Below are 19,006 nucleotides of genomic sequence, written 5' to 3' on the forward strand. Positions count from 1 at the left end.
TGAAATAATGCTACTTGTAGCAACATGGTTGGACCTAGGGATATTAAACTAAGTGAAATAACTCATAGAATGACAAATATATAGTATCACTTATATGTGGTATATATATCACTTATATATCACTAAAAAAATGATACAAATGAACTTATTTACAGAACAAAAACAGACTCACAGATATAAAAAACAAACTTATGGTTACCAAAGTGGAAAGGGAGGGGATAAATTAGGAGTTTGGGATTAAGAGATACACATTACTAGATATAAAACAGATAAACAACAAGGACCTACTACTGTATAGCACAGGGAATGATATTCGATATCCTGTAATACCCTATAATGGAAAAGAATCTGAAAAAGTCTATGTGTGTGTGTATATATATGTATATATATAAAAAACTGAACCACTTTGCTGTATGCCTGAAACTAACAACACTGTAAATCAACTATACTTTAATAAAAATAAATAACATTTTAAAAAAGAAAGCAATCTCTCCTGCCCCATCTTGGCAACAGTGGTGAAGCCTTCCTCCCTTCCTCTGACCCGTCCATCCAGGCATCCCCTTGAATCTTGGTTTGAGAAACTTGGATTAAAGCATCCACATATATAACTCCCAGGGGTCTGAGTTGTGTATGAGAACTAAATTAATTTCACATTTTTATTTTGTGTTTTTATTTGTATTTGTGTAAAAGTTAAAGCATTTCTGGATTATCGGGGCCACCCCTGATAACCTAGTCCTGCCACGTGAGATTATGGCATATGTGTTCACTGATTGTCTCAATGGTACCACGTAGCTCCATTTTTATTGTCTTGGGCTAATTAGAAATAGGCAGAGACAAGAAATACATAAATGATGCATTTGTACCAAGTAAAAGTCACGTGCTATTACAGGGTGCTGGATTTTACAGTAACTAGAAAGGAGAAGGTGGTGGGAAAGAAAGTGAGGAGCACTGAGAGGAGGGACGCCTTACTGCAAAGAGCCTGTCCCAGGTGGACAGCAAGCACCCTGCCTGTTTTAAGCGGGGCTTTGGTTCCAGTAAAACAACATCATCCGTCAGGTTAATGTTGTTCATTTGAATGTTTCTGTTTGTTTTGGTCTTGTAGTTGTATACCTAGTTTTATATTTATGCGTATTTTAGTAACATTGTATTTTAATAGGTTAAGTCAACACTAGCCTGGAATTATTTTAAAATAAAAAGGTAAAACAAGTTAAAACGTTTTGTTAAAAATTTCAACATCAGAGGCCTCGGTGAATTTCCTCCTCTGAGAAGGGGCCCGGACACGTCCCAGGATTGAGAATATGCTTATACTCTGAACCTGAGTCCTCCTGAGGGAAATGGTGCTGCCTCGCTGTGGCAGATGCACCATTTGCCACCTAAACTGCCGTGGAGAAGAAGGAAGTGGAAGAGAAAGGAACCTCAAATACCACATTTCAAAGCCCCTTTGAGTTATTTTTTGTCTCTGCAATTGGACGTAAAATGACACTGTGGTATCGTTTCCATTTTTCATGGCTTTGTGGTCCTGAATGCAATATTAACTGACATGCCACCTCCCCAGGGATTCAGATGGCCAGAAAATTGGCTCCAACTGAAAAGAGCGGGGCTGGGGGGTCGGGGAGGGAAAAGGAGATCCTCTCGTTTCTCTGCTCATTTAGCAATTTATTGCCTTCAGAACTGCCCAGCAGTGAGTCAAATGGGCAAAGTTGATGGACCCTTTTTCCTCCCTAGTCCTTCTGTTTCCTTTAGGACAATTTTGGTTTAGTTTGGTTTTTAAGTGCCATGAATGCTCCTTTTAAGTGATGAGTACTGCTCAGAAGTCAGGAAATGCAAAAGTCAGAGTTTTACTATTCAAAATAAATATTAATTGAATGCCATGACCTAGGGCTGGCCTGCAACAAAATTACAGAGCTTTCACCAGAAAGTTGTCTTTGAGATTTCTGGCCTTCTTTTTTGGATTTTTTTTCTTCTTTCATAAGGAATGCATATGTGTTAACTGCTTCCTGCACATTGTACCCCATCCAAATTCTGAACTAGACTTGATCTTATTTTCTAAACGCCAAACCACACCTTTTCTGATTTAATCAGCACCCCTGCAGGCTACGTGGTACTGTTCCCATTTTGCAAGTGATAGAACTGAGGCTTAGAAAGTTAAGGGCCTTGCCCAAGCCTAGGTCTCCTCATCTCAGACCGCAGCTACTTACTGCTCTAACACCCTTTCCTTACTCTTCTGTGTAAAAATATTGTCGTGTATAATGTCAGCTTCTCTTACACATTTATGTTTTACTGTAATTTGCTCAAAGTTAGTGACTGAAGGCCTGGCTCCTGTATTAGTTTCCTAGGACTGCCGTAACAAATTACCACCAACTTGGTGGCTTAAATAACAGGAATTTATTCTCTTACAGGTCTAGAGGCTAGAAGTCCAAAATCAAGGTGTCAGCAGGGCTGTGCTCTCTCTAACGGCTGTATGGGTACACCCTCCCTTCTCCTTCCCCTTTCTGGTTGTTCCCAGCAAGCCTTGGCGAGTCCTGACTTGTAGATACCTCACTCCAGCCTCTGTCATCACCTGCCTTCTCTATGTGTCTCTGAGTCACTGTATTCTCTCCTGATAAGGACACTAGTCCCTGGACGATGGCCCAACTTAACCCAGGATGACCTCATTTAACTAAGCGCATCTACAAAACACCGACTGCCAAATAAGGTCACATTCTGAGGCCCCCCTCCATGAATTTGGGGGGATCACTGTTCATCCGAGTACAGCCTCTACTAAGAATGTTCTGGCATCTATGAACAATTGGGAAGTTTCTCTAGTTAAAGAGGGGCCTCCCTACTGTCCTTATCAAGTATCCCTGAAGAGATCATTAACCAATTCATTCATTCACTCAACAAAGACTTACTGATCATCTACTACGTGACTTGCACTTTTGCAAGCACCGGAGAGGCCGCTGTGGAATGACGAAGTTCACATTTCATGCTACTTATACTAGACAGGGAGACCCCCGTGCCAGTGTGGTCTGGAAGTATGGCAGCACAGGGTGGGCACCGCAGGGCTTCCTCACAGGCTCCAGAACTCACTCGTCATCACTTCCACCACATGCTCCTAGTCAGAGCAAGTCACAGCCAGCTGGAGTCAAGGGGCTGGAGCAATGGACTCTACTTCTTGATGGGCAGAGTGACAGTGTAGGGTTGCAGAGGGGAGTGGCCATCAGGAGGGCACTAGCGACTCCTTTGGGATTTTCCACAGTTACTGGTAAAGCTAAAGTAGCCAAGACACTCTTGTTATTTGCACATGGAACTGTCAAAGCATTAGCACTGTGTCTTGGTTTGCTTCCATCCCTTGAGTGTGGACATTTCCAGTGATGATAACATCGAGTTCAAAGAATTGCTGGGAAGATTAAAGACAATGTATTTCAATAAACTATGAAGGTGCCTTACACAGAGTAGCTCCCCCTACTGTCTGCTGCTGTTTCACACCATCTGATCATCAACATCAAAATCGTTGCCCTGGGGACTATGACAGCAGACAGACACAGAGCCCTAAAGTAGGGTGTAGTGACTTCTCTCCAGTGGCGACCAGGATATCCCTCAATTACCCAGTAAACTCATCAGTGTTCCTAATTTAGGCCCACCCCAGTTGCCCTGTGCACATTCTAAAATGAACTGTACAGATTGTGGTTCAGAGTTGGAAACGCAGGGCCAGCTCTTTGCGTCCCACCCAAGCCTTGGCTCTACCAACTTGGCTGTCCAGGTGGTGGTGGTGGTGTATCACTGATCCTTCTGCATTCTCAGGACTCAAGGCCACCCACAGTCTGGCCCAGAGTGGGTGGTGGCCACACAAGGCCACCCACAGTCTGGCTTGGAGGCGGTGGTGGCCCTGTGGCTCTGAATCCCTGTGAAGCAAGCGTTCGCCCAATTTGAGAAAACCAAGCCTGAAGTACCCAGGGAAACTGCGCTGTAAAGGACACTCAGTGGGAGGGAGTTCAGAGGAAGGAGCCACTCTGCCACTTGTGTGGCAGGACCTTCGTGGATTGTCTGGTTTGTACCAGCAACAGTGGAAAGGGAAGGATCCCAAATGGGAATGGCTGGCACAAAAGGAAAAGAGTGAATAATTGCTTTCTTGGGAGCTCCCTCAGTTCTGAAGGGGGGAGGAGTGGGAAAGAGGCTGGAAAAGTCACTGGTGCTGGACTGTTAGGAACTCAGAAGATGAGCATATGGATGGGGACTCCATTCCTGGGGCAGGGAGCAGCCCCAGAGTGTCTATTCCATAGCCCTGATGCCTCAGTTTCTCTAAAACTTAATTATTAATCATAATTAATATTAATATCTTTTATATTTAAAAGAAGAGCCACTTTGCATATTCAGGAAGGTAGATGGAGGCATAGCATTAAGCCAAACAACCATAAGGCATCTCCACTCCGTAAAATCTCTGAGTCTCTGGGATTAGAGACCAAGACAGTGGCACATCAGGGCAGCATGGTCTGTGGTCTCCTTTTCTAGGTAGACTGTGAGAACTAGTTCAGGTTGCAAGTGAATGGCTTTGGGGGAGAAACTTTTGCTTCTAGAATTTAGAGGAGCACACACATCTTCCCCTGGGCCCCTACTGAGATTGCCAGCATTCTGGCCTGGTACCTCCAGGGCTGAGCCCTTCAGGAAACGGCTGTATCTCCCACGGATGCTGAGCATAGTGCCCTGTACATTGTGAGGTCTGAACACATGCTTGAATGGACAGGTCAATGGAAGAATATGGCAGAGAGGAAAAGCTCAAAGGTAATAAATACTCATATATGGTGGTTCCAAATACTATAATCCAGACTCAAACTGCATTATGCACCAAAGCAAACATACTGACTAATACAACAACAGTCCAGGAGTTGGGGTCTGGTTCCAACAATACACAGACCTAGGTATTCAGATGTCACTGGGAATGCACTCCCTTGTCTTTCAGCTCATCTCTCCTCTGCTCTCTTCATTCTCAGTCTAGTTCTCCCTGCATAGTGGCCCTCCTCCCTGTCTCCAAGCTCCAGGCTGCCATTCTCACAGCTCAGCATCTGGAGAGGAAAAGGAGTTGAGAATGAAAGAAAATGGGTTCCCAGAGGAATACTGAGGCACTGGCACTGAGGAAGCAAAAAGCAACAGATGTCCACAATGATGGCTTATAGCAAAACTGGATCCCCTTGCTTTGAAATAGATCAGTTAAATGCCAAAACTCCATGCTTTCTCCCTGCTGCAATCAAGGTGGGAGTACTAGACATCAGATTAGAGTGGGAAGTGGGCAGCTTTGGTTACCAGGAAGAACTGAGTTTGAATACTGACTCTGTCTCTTCCTGTGTGATCTAAAGCTAGTAACTTAACTTCTCTGAGCCTAAGTGCCCCTTTCTTTCCAGCTAGACTGTCAGCTCCATAAGGGCACTTACCTTGGTGTACGTTTTTCATTACTGCGCCCCCAGTGCCTAGCAGCATGTTACCTAGCACAGTGGCAGGTATTTGATACAGTTAAATAAATTAGTAATGGTTCAAGTGTGCTGTATGGAGAAAAGGAAAACTGTATATGAAGCTCTAGTAAAATGCCAGGCATGTAGACGGTGATGGAAAAGTTACAGAGCTGATCATTATTAATTACTCTCCAAAGGAAGTATGGTGGAACAAACAAAAAATAGTCGAGACAGCTGATGGAGAATTGGAAATGGAGAGGGGTCATTTAGGTTGTCAGCTGGGGCCGCCTTGGCCACCGTGGTTGTTGATGTGGCCAAGTATAAACATCCCACAAGTACTGAGTTCCTATTCCTCTGTGTCCCCTCTGCAGCCGGAGCTCTCCAACACGGCCGTCCTGCACCAGATGCGGCGGGACCAGGTCACAGACACGTGCCGCGCCAACAGCGCCATGAGCCGCAAGCGGCGGGTGCTGACCCCCAACGACCTGAAGCACCTGGTGGTGGATGAGGACCACGAGCTCATCTACTGCTACGTGCCCAAGGTGGCGTGTACCAACTGGAAGCGGCTCATGATGGTCCTGACCGGGCGGGGGAAGTACAGCGACCCCATGGAGATCCCGGCCAACGAGGCGCACGTCTCGGCCAACCTGAAGACCCTGAACCAATACAGCATCCCCGAAATCAACCACCGCTTGAAAAGCTACATGAAGTTCCTGTTCGTCCGGGAGCCCTTCGAGAGGCTGGTGTCCGCCTACCGGAACAAGTTCACGCAGAAGTACAACACCTCCTTCCACAAGCGCTACGGCACCAAGATCATCAAGCGGCAGCGCAAGAACGCCACGCAGGAGGCGCTGCGCAGAGGCGACGATGTCAAGTTCGAGGAGTTCGTGGCGTACCTCATCGACCCGCACACCCAGCGCGAGGAGCCCTTCAACGAGCACTGGCAGACCGTCTACTCCCTCTGCCACCCGTGCCACATCCACTACGACCTCGTGGGCAAGTACGAGACGCTGGAGGAGGATTCCAACTACGTCCTGCAGCTGGCGGGAGTGGGCAGCTACCTGAAGTTCCCCAGCTACGCCAAGTCCACGAGAACTACTGACGAAATGACCACAGAGTTCTTCCAGAACATCAGCTCAGAGCACCAGACACAGCTGTATGAAGTCTACAAACTCGATTTTTTAATGTTCAATTACTCAGTGCCAAGCTACCTGAAATTGGAATAAAGGGCGGGGGTGGGGAGAGGGAGAGAATCCTGCTTTTTAATTTAAGATTTTTATTTGTCAAAAGAATTATATGGATATTGGGTTATTTTGTAAATTAATATTTCTTTGGGGGTGATGCTGCGAGCAGCATAGTGAGAATTATTTAAAATCCTTAGTAGGGAAAGACGGCTGTCTTTGCAGGGGAATAGGATGGGTGTCCTTGTTTTTAGACGTGAATACTGCAACACTGTCTCAGAGGTTTCTTTGCATTCTGGTGAAGTCCAGGAATCGCGCATCCCATAAATTCTAATTAATGTTATTTATAGTTATTTAAACATGGTCTCTGTACAGATTTCTTTCTGTGGCAGCAAGATTCTAATGTCTTTGGAGAAGAAATCTATGTTTCGTTCTATGCTTACAACAGCTCATGTGGGGGCATAAATGTTCTCCTTATGAACCGCTCAGCGAGTCACTGTGTGATAACAACCATTGTGATGTCTGTTGATGCCAACATTCTGGAAATTCTGCTCGAAATAAATAGAAAGAGCCATCTTTGCAAGGGACTAATTCCAAACCGATTTCAGTCAACCCCAAAGTCCCTCACACTTTGTAAAAAAAAAAAAGTGATTCTTTTTAACCCAAGGAAAGAGCCATCTTTGCAAGGAGAGAGCTGATTGTGGCTTTTTTTTCCCACCAGAACTAGCAGTCTGATAGAATAGGCTTTTCTACAGAAATTTCCAGCTGGCAGTGCCAGTTGTGATGAAGGCGAAGTGGCTGTTGCTTTATTTATTAAGCAACTACTATGTGCTCGGCCTAGATATGTGGATAGAGCAGTGAACAAAACCAATAATCTCGGCCCTCAAGAAGCTTTACAGGGACACAGAGTATCCAGCTCAACAATCAGCAAACCCCTGAAATTCATGGACTTACCGTGAGGCTTGGACTCTTCATGAACAACCCCAGAAGGTCCCTGACCCCTACAAATTTGCATTTTTCTATGGCCCAAATTTGAAAATCACATGCTTGGAGCAGGCCACTTAACTTGGTGAGTAATCCAAGCTCACTAGCCCAACACAGGAGATGACAAAAATGTTTCCTCTCATGTGCTCACTCCAGTTTATTGGTAGTATCTGCCTTTAAGCCCCAGAAGAGATTTGCCAGGCACAGCAGGGAAGAGTGCTGTGATTAACTGGTGATGTCTGCCTTGGGTAAGGGAAGGGGAATATTTGCCAGCCGCCGCCTCCTGTTATTTCCTGCCCAGCATTCAGGTCTCTGGGCAGAAGTGTTGTTTTCTATTCTTTGCCATGTAAAAGGTTGAAATTTTGTGGCTGGTCTCATACATTCAAGGATTTGCAAGGGTCTGGCATTTTTTACTCCTTGTGAAGTTCAGACGTGGAGTGTTTGTACACATATGCACGTGCAGAGCCCCTCCCAAGTCCTTCAGAGGCCAAGAGACCGCAGGCACCTTTGCGACCACCGGCAGTCAGCAGCAAGGACAGCCTTCTGTGATCATAATCCATGCTCCTTTACTTTGGAAGGCTGGAAACATTCCATTTCCCGCACCTTGCTAATTAACACGCTTCTCATGTCCAGCCATTTCTGATGCCTTGGTTGAAGTTTGAGCCACATCCCTCTTACAGCTAGGGAATGAGTCAGTAGCAGATACTGTAAATAATAATAATAGTTCTAATAATAGGGGGAGGGTGGGATGGGGTGTGGGTCAGTTTTGCTTTGTTTTGTTTTTGATGCAGTGTATAGCACAGAGATGAGAATATTCTAAACAAACAAAAACGAATAATTTATTCACAGAAACTATTAAAATTGTATCATAAAGCTCACAGCCAGCTCAGTGAGCAGCAGCCGCCACGTCTCACCAAGGAAATTATTTTGTTGAATGTGAGTGAGGCGTGCACTTGAGAGGGTGGTCGAGGCTATTTACGAAATGTTGTGTACCTTCTTCCATGCTCTCTCCCCTTTGCCAAGGGCACAACGACTGTACCCTTGATGGACAGAGGTTTATGCAATGTGTTTTACCAAGTGACAGACTTCAGCTGTCCCTGGAATTGTCCCTGGATCCTATTTCCAGTCAGGGGACACTGTCCTCAGGAACATGGCTTCTGCTGATGAAACAGGTTTCCAGCATTTCCTGATACTGTGCTTCACAGAACACAGATTCTAGGGACAAGTCGGTGTGATGCAAAATAAAGGTTTTGTGGTCAGATATCCTTGGGAAACAAAGTGAAGTCAGTTTCCTTTCTGCAGGACTTTTCAGAGCCTTGACATTGTGCTGTGCATTGGGAATCCCTAAGCGCACCACTGATTGAATCAAGCATTTCCTGACCTTATGTGAGCAGGATGCCTCTACCTTGCAGATCATCTCACAGAGCTAGGGTTCCACAGATATCCTTTGGTTACCTTGCTTGGGCATATCTGAGGTCTTCAAGGATAAAAACTGCTTCCTTGATCACCCCTCTCCCTCCCCAAAATAAAACAGCACCACAGTTCCACCTGGTTTACAGCAACAGAGGTACTTCACCAAATGAATTCAACTTTTGCTTAAGCACGATGGTTCTAATTCTGAATGTTACACGGGCCCCTCCCTCCCAAAGGGAGTGGAGAAGAGTCTCGGGTGGTGTGGGCAGGACCGAGGGGACAGGCACAGGTACAGCTGGTGCCCTTACTGTTCTAGCCTAAGGATTCTCAGAGCGAGCCGAGACAGCTCATCGCTTGACGACTGCTCCTTCAATTCCCTAGTTTGGAATTGTTCACTGTGTGCTTTTTGTTTTTTAAGTGGAAATTCACGTAGGTGTCCCAAGTTTTGTGTTTCCGCGTCGCGTACCGTTTTTGATCAGCTGCGCGAGCCGCTCCGTGCCCGGTGCAGATGCCTTCTTTCATGCCTTCTCTCTCTCCAGTGGGAAAGAGTATCCTTCAGGGGACGACCCGGCAGTCTGGTTCTGCAGTGAGGGGCTCTTTCTCCTCCTGTTGTGTTTTGTGTTCACATTTTATTTTCTAATGGCATAAAAATTAAAAAAAAATTTTGATTCAACTGTTTGGCAGAATGTAGAAAGTTCTCTGTGTCCTTGGTTTAAAAGGATCTATGGGTGAAAATGTGCCTGGAAAACAAAGTTCTTGGAATTTTTCTTTCTTTTTTTTTAAATTTTTTAATGAAAACTGTTTGGAAAATGCTTTCTATTGCATGCTTAGCTGGAGAAAAGTACAGGCAGCTGTCCCATCTCTCAGCCACTTTTCAGAGATGCTGCTGTGTTTTCAAAACCAGGTACAGAGTAGTATTTACAAGGATATTCCTGCTTAAGTGCTCCGTTTAGTTGGAAAACTCTAGAGTATTAGCCACAGGGTTTGAATTCCTGCAGCTTCTCCAGACGCCCCTCTCTCTGCCTCCCAGCTGGTCTGGGAAGAAGGGCAGTCTGCTGACCTGTGGTGTCTCAGAGGGGACCTTCCTTCCTCCCTGTCCTGCCTGTTCACCTGGTTGGCGCAGGAGAGCAGTGGGCAGTAGAAACTTCCGTCGGACCAGTCCTCCTGGTGGCAAAGATGTGGAAGCACAAGGGTCTAACCCCTGCTGGCAGAAACTTCCCAGGACAAAACCGAGTCCTTCGCACCCTTAGCTAGTGGGGTCTGGACCAGTGCTGAGGTAGTGACTGCAAAAGTCCCTGTTCTGGCCAGAAACCGAGGGACTCTGTCCCTGGTGGGTGGTGCTCAGAGCAGATCTCTCACAGCCTGGTCCTCCCCAACACACACTGTCTAAGCTGCCCCATTCTGTGCGATCCTGGTGACCAGAAATCCCTTGCCCGCTCGTGTCAGCAGGACTGACCTCCCTCATCACTCCCCCAAGTTCCCACAGCCAGTCTTTCCTCCAGCCTTTTCCCATCACAACCAACTGGACCGTACGAGCAGGCAGCGGGATCTTCTACAACCAGCTTGACCCTTGGCAATTAACGGGCGAACTGCCGCCTCCTACTCTTTGTCGGGTACAGAAGGGGCTGCCCGTACAATTTTCTTATGAGCATGCTCATCACGGCATATGGACATATAATTTAACATCTTTGTGGAGTGTGACTTTTTTTTTACATATTTGTATGCAGTAGAAGGCTTGTTGTAGAAAACTCTCTCTGTATCTTACTGTACTGTTCAAGAAAGAAAGCTGAAATTCTACATTGCCAACAAAAGCGTGAAAATGTTCATGAACCTTCCTCCAGGAAAAGCCATTCAAGCCTGATTATTTTTCTAAGTAACTTCAATTAAATTGAAGAAAAAAAAGAAGCTTCTCTCTGTGTACGGTTTGTTCATGGCTCATTGACAAAAGACTGTAGGGATGGGTGGGCTGTGTTCCTTAGCACGTGGGGGGCCCTGCTCGTGTGCATCAAAGGATGGAGAGGGACAGACAGAGATGCAGACCCTGTTGGCAGTCTTGGCCATGGTAAAGAACGCCACAGATCCGAACCCTTTCTTTTTAGCAGATGAATAGAAGCTTTCTTCATTGCTGTTTTGTCCATAAATTCTTTGTAGATCAATGCATGAGAAGGCCCACCATGATCACACAGGCCATTACCCATGTGAAAAATAAGGAAATAGGCCCTGGAAAACTAAAGGACACTGGTGGCAGGGCCAGTATTCAAACCTGGGCTCCTGTGCCTGCAGAGCCCCGTGCTTGTGGCACTAAATGACGTGCCTCTCTGAATGACTGTCCACTACCCAGAAGTTACAGACCTGCCCTCCAGGCCCCAGTTTTCCAATTCCAAATCCATTCCCTTTCTGATGTCTCAGATAGCTTTTTTCAGTTCCATGGATGGACTTTTTTTAACTTTACTGATAAAAAATGTTTATTTGCCAGAGAAGAAATCACCTGCAAGGTTTTCCATTTTATCATACCCTAACTTCTCTAAACATATTATGTAAACATATCAGCATGAGAATATTGGATGAGGAGATACATCCCATTCTTCAACCTTTCAATATGGTGTATAATGTGTCCGCTCACCAACTGGTTCTGACCACCAGTGGCTCGCCTCCCACCCATTCTGGTGTCATCGCTGTCCTTGCTCTGGTCTCACCTGGTTGGCAAATGGCCAGACCGTGGAGCTTAGTTTTCTTAAATTAATGGGACATGTGCTTACTCTCTAATGTGGTGAGTGGCTCTGAGTTTGTCATGCCTGGCCCTGTCTCGTCTGGGACACTGTCGTATCAGTGCGAAGCAAGGCTGGAAGAGGATATCCGGGTCTTAGTTTACTCCCCCGGGAGTAAGACTAAGATGCCCTCTTGTGTGTGGCCAGCTAATCATTATTTCTGATGGTGCCACGGGTGCCCTCAGGCTGACACTCAGACCTACAGAAACCAAGCCAAGGCCAGAGGTTATTACTGATCCACTACTAAGGGAACAAAAATAGCACCAGGCAGAATCATTCATATTCAACGCCAAAGTGTCCTTCCTTGGGAAGAGTGCTCATTCCTGAAGTTATGTCTCTCCTGCATTTTGGTATTCTTCCATAATGGCAGATGTTAATTGATATTAGAAAGTAAAAATATTGGCAATTTTATAACAGCCCCCCAAAGTCACTTCAGGTATTTTCTCAAAAAGTCATGATATCCAAAAGACCAGAAGCCGTTGACCAAGAACGCATCTAAGGGGGCAGAGACCGTGGGGGCTTGGTGGAGAAAAGAACTCTGGGAAAATCCTTCCTGCACAACTCTGAGCTTTGCAGAGCCAGTACCCACATCCTGCTGCTTCACCATGGGCCCTGGGGTCCTGGGATGACTTACAAGAAGTTCAAGACTGGTCTGGTCTACATTCAGTTCACCATAGGGAGTTTATCAGACATCTTGGGTCTGGGGTGAAGGGTAATTCCAGTATAAAACAAAAAAGGGACAATCTAGCAAGAGTGACATGAGAGAAAAATCAACCAACCGAACAGCCTTTTCCCTGCTCCACCATCCTCTCCGGGTACCAGCTTCATCCTCATGTCATAATAACCCACAGAACAGTCAGAACGGGAGCAGCCTGCTGTTTCCAGATACGCAGCTGGCTGAGAACCGTTCACAAACATACTACCTCAGTCCTGTCCTCTCTGATACAAGCGAAACAGCAACATCTGACCTATGCCAAAGTTGAGATAAATAAGAACCCTTGAGATCGCAAACCGCAGTTCATCCGCCAAGGAGTTGTTTGTACTCTAGAGATCATCCCTTCCTATTTGGGTTTCAGTTTCCTCAACTGTAAAATGACCAAATTGAGCTCTATCTGTCATTTTCAATTTTGGGGGGAAAAATGAGTCTCTTAAAAGTTTTTTTGTGTGCTGAACTCATATGTAAAATAGATGAAACGGAGATATTGTGATTGAATAGCTGGAGGCCCAGCTGAGCCTCTTTTTTCTGTAAAATGCCTGTGGACCTCAAGGGACCCCCTGCGGTTCTATGGAACAGTTTGAGAACCACTCAGTTAGAAGACCTTGGCACCTCCAGTGTTGACTTTCTCTAATGAGCTACCCAAATCCTCCTCTGCACCTCTTTGTGGCTTTACACCAAAGAGGTCAATGAGCAATTAGACAGTACCACGGAAGTAAAAAGTGTTTCCAAGAGGGGATTAATTTCATTCCAATGCTGTTGCCTTAAGATGGAAGAAATAAGGAAAAAGAAAAAGGTAGAAGCAGCCTCAGAAAAGAAATGACTCTACACCCAGATGTAAGATGGGCGGAACCAGAGTTTACACTCCACTTTCCAAATGGTCTTCCAAGGATACACAGGCTCCAAATTTCTACAAACCTCCATTAATTTGAAATACAAGAGACTGGAACGAAAGTCTCTGTATTAATCTGCCTTTTATTTTTCAATATTTGTTTTTAAAAATAATAGAGCGTCTGGTTATGGGAGAACAGCAAGGGCTTTGGATCTCCCGTGGGTTTGGACCAGCCGGCAGCCAGAGGAGATTTTTTTGTGGCCACGTCCAGCCTTGGAGCTTTACCTGAGAGATCCAGCCAGAAACAACTCTGTGCCTGGAACCAAACTGGCCACAGGATGAAGGACAGATGCCTGAGGAAGCAACGAAGTAAGAAGGACCTGTGACTACAGTAATGATGCCTGAACACTGAGCTTCTCAGTACAAGAAGTACAGAATCAACTGCAGGTGGCTTGGAATTGTCTGCTTTTACTGTAGTCTTTTCCAAAAGTATATGGGTTCATAAACAAAGCTGACCACGAAAGTGGCTAAATTTTACTAATTCATATAGTTTATTATATGACTTGTGTTAAATGCTTTCCATTCAATCTTCACAACAACCAACAAGGTAGATATTTTTTACTCTTTTTACAGATAAGAAAGCAGGTGGTTGGAATGCTTAAATAACTTGCCCCAAATTACTCATCTAATAAGTGGCAGAGCCAGGATTCAAACCCACATCTGGTTGACTCTCTAGCTTGTTGGAATCAGTATCACTGATGGGCCAACAGGGGAGGGGACCAGAAGTCTAAACCCTGGGGGTAATGATGCTACAAGCAGACATGGAGAGACATTAAACTTTAGCCAACGTGGCAAAAGCTGATGAAATACAGCTGAAAGAAACAAAGACAGGATAAAACAAGAGAGCAGGAAGACTAAAAGGGTAAACTTTACCCTAAAATAGTCACAGAAACTAGATGATCCATCTAAGTAAGTTGAGTTCCTCCCTGTGTTGTTGAGCTAGGAACCACTCAGTTCCCCTCCTGTGTTTCTCCTTTCCCCTCACACCACTGTCACACTCAACACTTCTGATGCCAGATGAGGGAAGAGGGGTGGTTTCCCCACAACAGACAATTCTCTGCGACATCACTGGGTGTCCCAATTTAACTCAATTCTGACACCATCTACCTGGACATAACATCAGATCCCACAGGTTAAGGGCTCAGTCCTACAAGACTGATCACCCCAAGGCCAGGTTGTTGCTTGTGCTACACATCAGACGTGCCCACAACTCCTCCCTCAGGTTCAATATATTTGCTAAAGTGATCCACAGAACTCAGGAAAACAGTGTCCTTATTGTTTACAAATTTCTTATAAAAGAATTTGATAAAAGGATATGGGGGAGGGACCAAGATGGCGGAGTAGAAGGACCCTCTTAGCTCACCCTCTCCCATGAATACACCAAGAGACATCCACCAACCCATCCATTCACTCAGAACACCTGCTGAACTTTGACAGAACATCACCTTCTTCAAAAGACAAGACTCCTCACAAATCTGGTAGGAGAAAAAAAAGAATAAGAAAAAGGAAATTACAGTGAGACCTGTCCCGAAGGGAGGGAGTGGCAAAGGAGGAATAGCGCTCTTATGCTGGGATGTCCCCCTCTCCAATGGAGAGGTCAGCGGGGATGGACGGGGAACCTCCGAGGCTCAGACAAGTGCACAGCAGCTCGGCCAACAAGATTGAGAGAAACCAGAAAAAGGGTCCCTGTGATCCCCAGCCCTAGACACAAGCTGGCCAGGGTGGGAAGGGACAGGCTGCTGGAGCCAGGAGGAATGCTGGGGCCGACTGTGCAGAGGCAGCCTCAGGGGGCTGGAGTGTGCTGCGTGCCATGGCTGGGAGTGTATACAGAACAGAATAGCCTGGCTCCCACCCCACAAAAAAAGAAAAAAGCAACACTGCTGGTATGCACTGAGGGGAGGGGCACAAGGTGGCTGGGCTGTAGCCTCTGTCTCCGCAGACCCATGGCACCATCACTGGCTCCTTCTCAGGAGAAGAGAGGCAAGGCTCAGCCATAGCCACCATATCTGCAGGCAGAAGTAGGGCTGAAACCTGAATCCAAACCCAGGGGCTCCGCAACTTCACAGGAGGGGCTGAGATTTGTTTACAGCTCCAGGCAGGGAGGAGCATTATGCTCAATGGATACCTTTGTGGACCCACGCCTCTAAGACAAAAGAGCAAGGAGGAGAGTTGTGGCACACAGCAGGGGTGAGGGCTGGTGCAGAATTTTCAGCAGGCCTGCCTACCATTCACAGACGATGCGCTGGGGATGGAGCTGACCCAGTAGCACGAACACACAATCGCCACAGGGCTGGGGGCTCTACTGGCGGAGCATTTGGTGCTGGGGATGGGGCTGACCCGATAGTGTGCAGCGATCCAGGTGCACGACCCAGAAGTCAGTGTAACTGCACTGGTAGCTCAGAGGGCAGAGAACCTGGGGACACCAAAGCAGAGCACTGACACTCCCACGGATAAAGCAGGGACAAGGGCAGAGTCAACAAAGAGTACTTAAAGCACTCCACCCCACCTACCACGCACCACAGCTCAGAAATGGGTCTGGAAGCCTCCATTCCAACAAAAAGAGAACAGGCCCAGCCCGTCAGGGCTGTGACAACCACAGAACAAAAAGGAGGCCCTGCTCTACAACCAGGGCAAGCTCTGATCACCACAACACCAGCCACATCCCCAATCAAAGGGACAACAGCCAACACACATGGAAGAAAGATGTGGCAACCATCCATATTAAAACAGACCTCGCAACAAAACTATAATGGGCTCACAGTCTACACAGGAACACATCCTCTTTAAAAAAACAAAACCAAACCAGCCCTTCAAGACCAGAGTAGATAACTGATGCTCCATAATCCATAGTGGCACAGAGATATAAGTAAAATAAAGAAGCAGACGAACTACTCCTAATTAAAAGAACAGAAGTCCCCTCAAAGAATGAACAATGATAGATTTCAACAGTCTACTAGATCATGACTTTAAAAAGGGGGTGATAAAAGCACTGAAGGAAATAAGAGAGACTATGAATAGAGACAGAGAATACTATGAAACAGAAATAGAAATTATGAAGAGGAGCCAATTAAAAACAGAAACCTCAATGGCTGAGATAAGAGCCAAGCTAAAGGCAGGCAAAAGCAGACTAGATAATGCAGAGGAACGAATAAGTGACTGAGAAGACAGACAGCAGAAGTCAATCAGAAAAGCAAGTAAAAACCAATGACAGCAATATAAGGGACCTATGAGATAATATAAAGTGTGCCAAACTATACATAAGAGGGGTCCCAGAAGGAGAAGAAAGAGCAAAGGGGATTGAAAAGGAATTTGAAGAAATCATGACTGAAAACTTCACAAACCTAAAGAAGGAATCAGATATCCAAGTACAGAAAGAACAGAGGGTCCCCAACAAGAAGAATCCAAATAGACCTACACCAGGATGTATTATAATTAAGATGGCCAAGGTTAAAGATAAAGATAAAGATATGATTCTAAAGGCAGCAAGAGAAAAACAAAGAGTTAGTTACAAGGGAGCCCCCATAAGGCTTTCAGCTGATTTCTCCCCACAAACACTGCTGGCCAGAAGGGAGCGGCAAGATATATTCAAAGAATGAGAAAAAGCTGAACCTAGAATACTCTTATCTGACAAGGCTATCCTTTAGAATAGAAGGAGAGAGAGAATTTCACAGACAAGAAAAAATTAAAAGAATTCAGCAATACTAAACTGATACTAAAAGAAATATTGAAAGGTCTACTCTAAATATAAAAGAAGCAGGACACTACAGAAAGGGGAAAACCAAAATTGCAAATGTGATAACTACGAGTTGCAACAGAATAAACATGAAGATGTAAAAGAGGACATCAAAATCATTAAAGGTGGAAGAGGGGAGGAAGAAAATATAGATTTTTTTTTCTTTTTCTTGTTCTTTTTAGGATGTGTTTGAGCTTATATGACTACCAATTTAAAGCAAACAGATAAAGTAATGTGTTAATATACTTGAAAACCAAGGTAACCACAAATCAAGAGCATACAGTAGAGTCACAAAAACCAAAAGGAAACCAAATAATACAAAAGAAAATTATCAAACCACAAAAAGAAAAAGAAGAAAGGAACTAAGAGGAAATACCAAATCAACTAGAAAATTAAGTTCAAAATGACAATAAACTTAAACATCTGTCAATAATTACCTTAAATGTCAATGGACTAAATGCTCTAATCAAAAGACACAGAGTGGCAGATTGGATAATAAAACAAGAACTTACAATATACTACATACAAGAGACCGACTTTAGGGAGAAGGACACACATAGATTGAAAGTGAGAGGATGGAAAAAGATACCTCATGCAAATGGAAATGACAAAAAAAGCAGGAACAGCAATACTGATTTCAGACAAAACAGACTTTAAAACAAAGGCCATAAAGAAAGATAAAGAAGGACACTATATAATGATTAAAGGAGCAATACAAGATGATGATATTACACTCATTTACATATATGCACCCAATATAGGAGCATCTAAATATATCAAACAAATACTAACAGACATAAAGGGAGAAATTAATGGGAACACAATACTAGTAGGAGACTTTAACACCCCACTAACATCATTGGACAGCTATCCCAGACAAAAAATCAACAAGGCAATGGAGATACCAAATGATACAATAGAAAAGTTGGACTTGGTAGATATTTCTAGGACATTACATCCCCCCAAAACAGAATATACATTCTTTTCACGTGCTCATGGAACATTCACGAGGATATATCACATACCCAGGCACAAAAGAAGCCTCAACAAATTTAAGAGGATAGAAATTAGTTCAAGCATCTTCTCTGACCACAGTGGCATGAAACCAGAAATCAACTACAGAAAAACAGAGGAGGAAAAAAATGACAGCATGGAGATTAAACATGCTACTTAAAATCAATGTGTCAACCATTAAATCAAAGAAGAAATTTAAGAATACCTTAGACAATGACAATGAAAACACAATCACACTAAATCTATGGCATGCAGCAAAAGCAGTCCTAAGGGTGAAGTTCATAGAGATATAGGCCTTCCTCAAAAAACAACAATCTCAAGTAAACAACCTAAACTACCACCTAAAAGAATTAGCAAAAGAAGAGCAAACAAAATCTAAAGTCAGCAGAAGGGAGGAAATAATAAAGGTCAGAGAGGAAATAAATAAAACAGAGATAAAAAACAACAGAAAAAAATCAATCAAATCAAGAGCTGGTTTTTTTTAAAAAGTAAACAAAATGGACAAACTTCTGGCTAGGCTCACCAAGAAAAAAAGAAAGAGAACACAAATAAACAAAATAAGAAAGGAAAATGGAGAAATTACAATCAACACCACAGAAACACAAAAATCATAAGAGAATACTATGAGCAAATATATGGCAATAAATTGGACAACCTAGAAGAAATGGACAACTTTCTGAAAATATACAGTCCACCAAAACTGAAACAAGAAGAAACAGATGACTTGAACAGATCAATCACTAGAAATGAAGCAGAGTCAGCAATAAAAAACCTCCCTACAAACAAAAGTCCAGGACAGATGGCTTCACTGGGGAATTCTACTAAACATACAAAGAACTCATATCCGTCCTTCTCAAACTCTTCCAAAAGATTGAAAAGG

The 19,006-nt window shown here is 44.5% G+C and overlaps 1 protein-coding gene and 1 long non-coding RNA gene across 7 annotated transcripts in view; one reads left to right on the forward strand and one right to left on the reverse strand.

Moving 5' to 3' along the window:
- Nucleotides 1–7,320, forward strand: part of CHST11 (carbohydrate sulfotransferase 11) — a 245,845-nt gene extending 238,525 nt beyond the window's left edge. For all 6 annotated transcript variants that reach the window (XM_031462882.2, XM_031462883.2, XM_010990045.3 and 3 more), the window contains one exon: nucleotides 5,798–7,320. In XM_031462882.2, the coding sequence (XP_031318742.1) occupies nucleotides 5,798–6,652 (855 nt within the window). In that variant the 3' untranslated portion in view covers nucleotides 6,653–7,320. The remainder of the gene's footprint in view (nucleotides 1–5,797) is intronic.
- LOC116156402 (uncharacterized) overlaps nucleotides 1–19,006 on the reverse strand; it is a 53,601-nt gene that overhangs the window by 3,723 nt on the left and 30,872 nt on the right. The window lies entirely within an intron of this gene.

Source organism: Camelus dromedarius, chromosome 11 (assembly GCF_036321535.1).
Source record: "Camelus dromedarius isolate mCamDro1 chromosome 11, mCamDro1.pat, whole genome shotgun sequence".
Lineage (NCBI taxonomy): Eukaryota > Metazoa > Chordata > Mammalia > Artiodactyla > Camelidae > Camelus > Camelus dromedarius.